Here is a 9427-nt window from a genome sequence, read left to right as displayed (position 1 = left end):
CGCCATGTGGTCACCTCCGGGGCAGGCGGGAATCGAACTCATGCGGAAGCGGCCTTAGATTCTCAGTGCTGCGCTTCAACCCGCTGCGCCACCAGGGAGGGCCGAAATACTTACATTTTAAAAGCATTTTAAAAGCACCAGACTAGATGATATCTAGCAATTCACAACTTTTACAGGTAATGCATCTTATCATATCAGAGCCAAGATTTTTTGAAACACTTAAATCAGTTACCTCCCTTCTCCTTAGTATCTCGGTTCTCTGGAGGTGGGTGTGGCCCCCACCCCCCTACACCCCACCCCAGAGAGGCTGGCCTACCAGGAGGGATGATGGGTTTGCACTCAGCCGCTGAAAGCGAAGGACACTTCACAGCAGCACACTCGGCCACAGAGCTGTGCTCTGAGAGGACGCCCACGGCCTGGCAAGGCCCCGAGTAGTCGACCGCCACGCGGTCCGAGTAGGCCGCGCACACGCTGCTGTAGGTCTCTCCATTGTGGCCGCAGACTGGCTCCTTGGCTCTGCAGAAAGCCTGCGGGGGGCGGGGCGACACATCACGTTGGTGAACTTCTCTAAGCAAGCGTACAGTGCAGAAGAAACAAAGAAGAGAGGTATAGATTCTGGGCCCCTCTGCACTGAGCTACATGGTGGCATGGGGTGGGGTGAGCATGGGGTGGGGGTAAGGTTGGCAGTAAGCTGTGTCAGGGTGACTGGAAGAGATGAGTTTTCTCAGTCTCTCTGGGACCTGGGGCTTTATCTCATGTGCAGACTCCCCCACCTCCAGACTAACACTACTCCAGAAATATCTGAATAAAAAAAGAAATTCAATCTTCACGCAGATATGGAGGCCTTATCATTTCTTGCTGGGTATGGAGTGAGGAAAGGGAAGCGGCAGCAGTCTGGATCCATCAGGTTGGTTAGGGATAGGTACGAGAAAAGTGGAGGCCAGGAAAAGGAACAAATAGGAAGAAAGGACAGAGAATTGAGAGTGGCAGGTAAAGATGCAATTGGATCATGAGCTCTGAGGAAACAAGTGTAGGGAGACAAGCTGGGGGCTGCGCCTCACAGCGGGGACCAGTGGTGAGACACGGCCTCATCAGACCAGGCAGAGGGCTGGACCTGGGGCCAGGGCTCCTCTAGGGCGGTCGGCACACGTCGGGGAGCCTGTGTGGGGTGTCCTTGGGTTGACTTTTTAATATAAATACATATTTGACTGACAGATAAACTGATATAAAAGATACTAAGTCATGGAGAAATGTTCGATGTCTCTTCAGTACTGCTGGAGGGAAAAGTGGGGTGGGGAGGCATTCTTGTTTGGTTTTGACTCACATTCTTCCTGATTTGTTTTCTTATAAGGGCCCGCAGAACTTCAGGAAGTGAAAATAGTGTTGATGCACATCAGGGGTGTGAAGCTTTACATTCTGAAGAGCGCGCTGGGCTCTAGGAGGTCACTCAAACCTTGCCTGTACACTGATGGGCAAAGGGCACGCTGACCCTCTCAAGTTACTGGAAGAGTCAGTCTGGGGATGGAGGACTTTTAGTGGAGGGCTGAGCTCTCCAGATTCGACAGGGTTCACAGAAGACCCTCAAGTAGAAGACTCCACACTGATTGATCCGTAAATGCCTGTGAATCACTTTTACGCTCATGACTTGGGTTGAGAGACAGCAACGGTACCTGGCACGGGCCCCTGTATAAGAGGCTCCTCCCTCTCTGGTACAAAGTGCAGAGGTTGCTGTGCTCCATGTGGCTCGTGTCGCAAACAGGATCGCGGACCTGGTCACAAGTGAGCTGTCTTGGCAAACACTCATACTGGCTACATCCAAACGTATCAAAAGTTGTCAGGCAGACCTGGGGCTTGGGGATGCATCTGAAAACACAAATGCAGAGCTATGAGCCACCGTGGGAGGGACTCAGGTGGGGCCAGCCAGGCACTGACGGGCACAGGAGCTTGGGGAGCCAGCAAGAGACAGCTCGTCTCCTAAAGAGCCTGTGGAGAGGGAGTGTCAAGCATGCAGAGGAAGTTGGTCCTCAGGTAAAGTTACACACGCCAAGCTCATGAATGAGTCCTGACTGGGTTGGGTGGTGGGGGGCAGGAGAAAGCCCCAAGAGGCGGTGGCCGAGGAGAGTTGCACAGGCCAGGCAAAGAGGGCAATATGAGCAGGGGTGAGAGGCTAAAGAGACTGGCGCCGAGGGACTGGGCAGCTGACCCCAAGGGCAGGAACAAAGGATGCACGGGGTGGAAATGGCATTCAGAGTGAACAGATGGGTAAGAGCCCAATGCCTTGTAGTCAGCAACAAAGGAAACACTTCCAGGTGCTTAATACTCAGCTGGAGTAATATGAGTCTATTTAAAAGAAGACCTCACAGTATGTTTTGGAAATTTCCGGTTTCTGCTCCCACAAGCCTGAGGACATGAAGCTGCTGGCTGTGCACCACCGAGAGGACGCCACTCCATGAAGCCACCCTTTCCTAGGACTACCTGGGCCTTCTCTTCACTCTGAATTCCTGAACTTCTTCAGAGGGGTTAGGGACAATGCTCTTTTCTTCTTGCCTCATTGCAAAATGGTATTTATAACTTTTTTTAAAGGTTTATTTTTATTTTATTTTTTCCATAGAAGATCTGGGGTATAGGCCAGAGGTGTGGGGTGTGAGAGGATTCAGCAGAGACAGAGTGGGGAGTAGTACAGGCAGATCGACTGAAATACACTGAGGACAGGTGAGACAGGAGAGGTCTGCTGTGCCATGTGGGTCACCTCCCTGGCTGGGGATTGAACTCAAGGGATCAAACTCAGGCTTTGGCTGGGATAGTGCTGAGACTTAACCCCTATGCCACCAGGGCGGACATTATAACTTTTTATAAGAAGTTAAGCTCTGTTAAAATGTTTCATTTTCTTGGGTGTCCTAAGTAATTGGATACACAAACAACCTATAAAATGAAAGAATATAGTAGCTATGCTGTTTTAATTTCTACTCTCTTAGCTTCTTGCACAGAATTGGCCACCACCACCATCTGGTCACCTTTTCTGATGGAATTTAAAAGGAGAATGTACTTAGTTATGGTTTTATGGACACTGAAGATATCTGAAGAGAAATAATTCAAGAGAATATTTAGAATTTCATTATCCATTAACATGAAAGGGATGAGAATAACGAACATGAAGAGAAATTAGGTAATCTTGGAAGGAAAGACTATCAACTTGAATACACAGAAATGAGTTGTGGGAGAGTCTGAAGATCCAGGAGACAACAGAGAGCAAACGTGCTGGGGGCAGGGCCCTCGCTTGCCTACTGCTGTGTCCAAGCGCTTAAAAGATGCCTGGTACGTGTGCTGAATGAATAGAACTTCTAACTTGTCAAACATTTTGAACAGATTATCAGCCCATAGTGAAAATGAAAAAGTACCAATGGTAAATAGTGAAAAATAAGTCTCCTTCCTTTTGGTGTTCTCCTGGTTTCCTTCCTTAGAGGCAATCACCATTACCAGTGTCTTATTTATTCATCCAGGGATGTTTTATGGAGGGTGGACCAGCCCCCTCTTGTATGAGAGCTGTCTGTGCCCCTATATTATGTTATCAACCTCTTCATCTTTGCTAACCTTGAACACACAATTGTAGTTTTAATTTATGTTTCTCTTAATGTGAGGAAGGTTAGCATTATGGCAACTGGCTAGATGTGCATCAAATTCATCTAATTCTCTTCCCAGACACGTTACATTATATTGCCCAGTCTCCCTGGCAGTCATTTGTAGCCAAGTGACAGTTGTACACAATGGAATGTGGTGGAAATAGAGATAAATGTCAACTGTAGCTCGGGCCCATAAAAGTTTTCCAAGCGTAACCTTTACCATCTCCCTTCTCCTACTGCTGGCAAAGGCAGACGACATAGGGGCTACAAAGCTACAGGAGCTGGAAGATCCTTAACCTGGGTGACCTGGGACCCGCCACCTGCTCAATACCCAGGTGTATGGAATGTCTTTTACACTAAGGTACAATATTTGGGTTTATCAACAGAAGCACGTGTGCTTACAATGCCCAATAAAAGCATCTTCTCATGTGAATAAGAACTATTTGGATTTCTTTTCCTATGTCGATGTCCTTGGTCTACTATAGATTAGGTTATTAAGCTCTACCTAGTTTTTTTATTAGGTTGCTCTTTCCCATATTGATTTGTTGGGGTCCTCATATTATAAGAACATGAGCTCTTTCTCTGTGATGCTTTTTCCAGCTTAGCATTTGTCTGTGACCATGCATACATTTTTCATTTCTATGTGGCTGCATTTTTCAGTCTTTTATATTTGCTTTTGCATAATATACAGAAAAGCCTTCCCTCTCTGAGATTTTAGTCATTAATAATATAGGCAAAACAACCTTACTCAGAAAGGTTAGCTAAGTAAGGGAAAAAAACAAATATCAAAAAATACCAAAGCATCCCATAATTCCACCTGCCAACATAACTGTACCATCCTTTGGCTTCTGCCTTGACTCTCTTTTCTTCTGCCTGGCACATGTCTTCTTTCCACAGAAACTTCTGTGGCTCAGTTTTTTTTTTTTTTTAAAGATTTATTTATTTGTGCATACAGAACTGGGGTACAGGCCAGAGGCTCAGGGGCGGTGAGAGGCTTCACCAGAGACAGAGTGAGGAGCAGAACAGGTAGACTGAGGAAGTACACTGCTGAGGGGAGCAGTGGGCGGGTCAGGAGAGGTCTGCCACACCATGTGGTCACCTCCGGGGCAGGCGGGAATTGAACTCATGCAGAAGCGGCTTTAGATTCTCAGTGCTGTGCTTTAACCCGCTGCGCCACCAGGGAGGGCCTTCTGTAGCTCAGTTTTAATGGTATAAAATTTCCAAAGAGGTTACCAAGTTTCTTCAACATTTCTTTTAATACAGGAGAAGGTCTTTCCCTTCCTCCATTCTACACCAGGACTTTCAGGGGAAGGAACAATTGCTTATTCTCTGTAAAATAAGGAAAGGACTGTGGTACTGGCTTGCACCCTGCTTGGGTCTCTGAAGCAGCCAGTGAAGCTTGATGCCCAGTAGAGTGTGCGGACATGTGCCCTGCGGTCGGCAAGTGCAGGGACCCCTTGCTGAGGGTAGGTCCTTGAGGCCATGAGGAAACTACAGAAAAAGGAGCCCCCTAGACAAATAATTCCAAGTAATACTAAAGTTGCATTTTCATAAAATTCTTAAGTGCAATATCTAAAATGGATGCAGATAAGCAGAAGAAAACTTTGCATTATCCATCAGGCATTAAGTGCTAGTGAGATGAACACACCATTGCTCATCTCAGCTGCTCTCCTTATCTCACACTTTCTGTCTGTAGAAAAACCGTGGCTCCCAGTGTACAGCGTGTAATCTCATTTCCAGGGGTCACATGATTTGTGTACCTGTTATTCTCTCTGACTCCCAATCTCCTTTCCAGCTACTGCATCCTCTCTTGTTTTTCTCAGGCCACTAGGCTGCCTCACCCACTCTGTTTCTGGGCCCTATCACAGTGTTAGGGGGAAAGGATGTCCTGAATGAACTTTTACAGATACAGGTTTTGTGGACTCCACCCTCAGGTCCTAGCAATTCCCCCTTTGGGATGCTGGGATTTGTAGTCTGAAGCCAATGTTTGAAGCTAGAACAAATCTCAGAGTAACCAAAGGAAGGACTGCTAGGACCCGAGGGCGGAATTAAGCAGCCATTTTGTTTGTATTGTTGTAAAACCAGACATGTGGGCTTTGAGGGGTCTCTTGGCCTTGTGGCTCGCAGCTGAGCTCTTGGCTTTTCACCAGGTTTCAGTGTGGTATTTGGGTTCTAGGTCAGCAGAACTGGTAAGATGCATTAACAAACTTATCCTTCCCTCTCTCTTTTCCCCTGAGTTATTAATTTTCCCTTTCCCTTGTAAATAAACCCATTGTTAACCTTTTGTGTGTTCCTGCAGTTGAGTTTTATTATAAGTCCCTTTTAGGCGCACGGATGAGGACCCACAGTCAGGCAGCCCAGTTCAGACTGAGAGTTGCCCTGTAACAACAGCTCACGGCCGGCAGCTGTGCGTGGCTCTTTTGCTCTAGACTCCAAACTCTCCAGAGCAGAGACCTTCTTAATTCACCTTTGTATGCTCATTGTCTGGTACCAGTGGATGCTTAGTAAGTGCTGGCCTTAGATGAAAATGATAAGGCGTTGTGGACTTACCTTTGGTTTTTTGGGCAGGGGTTAGGATTGCATGGATCCTTGGAGATGCATGATCCAAATTCGAATTGATGGTCTTGGAGGCCCACGCAGCGAGCAATGCAGGCACTGGGGTATGTGCGTCCATTCTGCCCACACACAGGGACAAACTGATCTGCACAGTTACAGGGTAGACCTGAGGGGAGCGAAGAGCTTCAGAGGCGTGTACCTGTGCTTTTCCAATCCCCTCCCCCTCCCTACTTAAGGTAAAACATCAGCAATCACACGGAGACCTCATGTTAAAACAGAAATGGAAATTAAGTTACACACAATCAGACGATCACACACAGTCTGATTTCTGACAGTTATCAAAGGCAGTACGGTCCTCAAGTCACCTGTGTACATGCAGGCTTCCCTTGTTTGGTTTATTGCCAGCTAATAGAGGGCCTCCATGCAGAATCTGCCCCCAGAAGCCCCTAGAAACAAAGCTATTCACAGAAAGGTAAACAATGTTTCTCCTAAGTTAGCATGGAAAATCTAAATACAGATATTTGAGATTTGGCTTGGGGGATTTCTGAAATGTTAAAAGGTAACACCAAAAAGATTAAAAAAAAAAAAAAAAAAGGGAAGTGGCCTAGGGCTTACATTTCAGCACTAATGCCAAAACGCCAAGGCACTGACCACATGGCGCAGGAGATCTCTCCTGTGGCGCTCAGCAGTGTATTTCAGTCAGTCCACCTGTTCCGTTCCTCACTCTGTCTCTGGTGAATCCTCTCACTCCCTGCCCCTGCACCTCTGGCCGTACTCCAATTCTTCTTTGCAAAAATAAAAGTAAGAAAAATTAAACCAAAAAAAAAAAAAAAAAAGAGGATAAAAAAGCAAAGGTTGTAAATTCCTTGCTTAAGTTCCTTCCATTTTCCCTAGAGAGGGGAAGGAACAAGAGAGTAACTTGGGAAATTACTTAAGAAACTTAAGAATTTTTATAAATGCATTTTTCTGAGTCAAGTGTAGATTTGGGGGCCAGAAAAATCTCCTTAAAGTTTGCAAGCTCAATAGTCGTGAATTTAATTTACTCCAGCAAACAAAGGGCCATACACAACAGGGAGACAGGGTTCCACTAGCTGTAAAGGTCACTTCTCCCAAACACTGAGATGTAAGTCATCTGTGTAAATTCTTAGCTTATTCTTCCTCTCCACATTGTTTTATGGTTTCTCTAGGCAAAAGGAATTATCTTCATTAGAGCACACACAGAGTCATAATAAAAGATAATGATCATGATGATGGGGTGATGATGATGCGGTGAAGGCCGGGACTCCTTAGGGTACAGAGAAGATGGCGTGGAGTCAGTCCTGCTTCTGCTTCACATCAGCCTGCCATTCCTGTCTGATCAGAACTGCCATTCCAGTTCTGATCTCTGTTTATTTCCAAGGGGCAGGAGATAACAAGGTCGATCGATCCCTCCCCCTCATAAGTAAAACTAACTATAGGGAAAGAAGAGTCCAGTCGCTGCAGCAGCAGGGAACAGGGCAAGAGCAGCTTCCTGGCCGTTTGCCACCCAGAGCCCAAGGGATTGCAGAGCTGCAGCAAAGTAGATACCAACAGATACCAGCAGACTAAACTGCTGCTTCTGGCAACAGGGGTGAGCATGTTTACCTGTGAAGGTACGACGGTCATCTTCCGAACTGTGCTCACTGAGGCACAGGCGGGTAGAACACACCAAATTGCCAGCAAAACAAGAGCAGACATTGCAGTCAATGTTAAAGGATGTTCCATGACCTGAGAGAAAGAGAATACACTATTGAGCTACATGCATTTACAAACAAGGTATAAGATAAAATTGCAATTATTTCCATTTTAAATGGCAATTCCTGAAAGATTTCTGAATATATAAACTATATCCTGAATATATTCTACATTCTGAATAAGTTGTCATATTTGCCTCTTATCATATCCTTCCAGCTGCCATTGTGTGGTCTCACCACACTGCTCCCTTTCTTGAGAATGTTTCTGTCCTTTTGCCCCTCTTCTCCTTCTAGAATGTCCCCCCCCCCCAAGACTACCCTGATGCTTATCTTTGGGTTGAGACCTGCAGAATACTAGCTCCTTGAAGAGCTCCTTTGTGTGGTTCAAATTCCCTCCTGTCTTATCATGCAAAACCTCCATTCCAGCACCAGCTTCCTAAGCACTAGCATCTTCTTTTGGATAGAGTAGGCATTTAGTCAGTGAAGTGTATAAAAGGAATCAATTTGTTTATCCTCAGATATATTCTGTGACTCAAGTTACCTACATTCCATTTTAGAGAAGTTAGAATAAGACCTAAGAAATGAATAACTGACATTATGAATGAGTGGCAGATGATGTTTGCCAACATTAGCAAAGTCTTTTCAGTGAAATGCATACTTTTTTTTTTTAAGATTTGCATCTCCTTTATTACAAGTGATGTTGAACATTTTTTCATGTTTTTTGGTCATCTGCATTTCCTCTCAGAGATCACTTTTATCCAAAGATAACTGGGAAGACTGAATGAGGAGATGTGGACCAAGATTTAGCATCATGGTTCAACAAGCATTCATTAGTCCCTCTGAGGAGGCCTTGAAGAGGGATCCTTAGAAGTCCTAGTGCCCTGCAGAGTACATTTTGAAAACTATTGCCCTGTAGTATCTGATTTGTGCACTTTACTTACTGGTAAGAATTCATCTAATGGTCTTTCTCAAAAGTTAAGATAAATAATCCTATATTAAAGACAAGAAGCAAATGAATGCAGTTCAAGACTCACTTTTTCTTTTTCCTCCAACAATGCAAGATTTCTGGAGGTCTACACAGTGCATCTCCATACAATTTTCTAAAAGTCCACTTTGTCCACATGAACAAATTTTATAGCAACCAACTTCCCCCGCAGAAGATGGCACTTGGATTAGTGTCCCCTGACGGACGATGAAATCAGATGCCTCTCCCAGCTTACAACCTGGACAAAAAGAAAGTTAGCTAAGAGATGGTATTCTCCTATGACACTATTTTATGACATTAAGCTATTAAGTCTTATTGTACTCCTGTAAACACTGTGTGCCTACCAAAGATTAACAATAGATGCTCTACCAAATTAAGGAATTGATTCATTGTACAAAACTTATCTTTTTAAGTGAAATATTATATCCTGTGAGATGGTGATGATTAAGGATCTACAATCCAAAGCTAGCTTCAGTTCTGAACAAAAATGCTATGAGATATACATTTTTTTTATTACTTTGGGTTTGTCAAGGATTTACGTGAATCTTTTTTTT

The 9427-nt window shown here is 45.0% G+C and overlaps 1 protein-coding gene across 1 annotated transcript in view; it reads right to left on the bottom strand.

The window, feature by feature from the left end:
• The window catches only part of RECK (reversion-inducing-cysteine-rich protein with kazal motifs), a 71719-nt gene that overhangs the window by 5049 nt on the left and 57243 nt on the right, over positions 1–9427 (bottom strand). The window contains exons 14-18 of the mRNA XM_004677779.1: positions 8923–9111; positions 7800–7922; positions 6171–6342; positions 1671–1863; positions 317–527 (exon numbers count right to left, since the gene is read on the bottom strand). Of these exons, the coding sequence (XP_004677836.1) occupies positions 317–527; positions 1671–1863; positions 6171–6342; positions 7800–7922; positions 8923–9111 (888 nt within the window). The remainder of the gene's footprint in view (positions 1–316; positions 528–1670; positions 1864–6170; positions 6343–7799; positions 7923–8922; positions 9112–9427) is intronic.

This window comes from Condylura cristata, unplaced genomic scaffold, assembly GCF_000260355.1.
Source record: "Condylura cristata isolate star-nosed mole 26May11 unplaced genomic scaffold, ConCri1.0 scaffold00006, whole genome shotgun sequence".
Taxonomy (NCBI): domain Eukaryota; kingdom Metazoa; phylum Chordata; class Mammalia; order Eulipotyphla; family Talpidae; genus Condylura; species Condylura cristata.
This window is presented reverse-complemented; position numbering and strand designations above follow the sequence as displayed.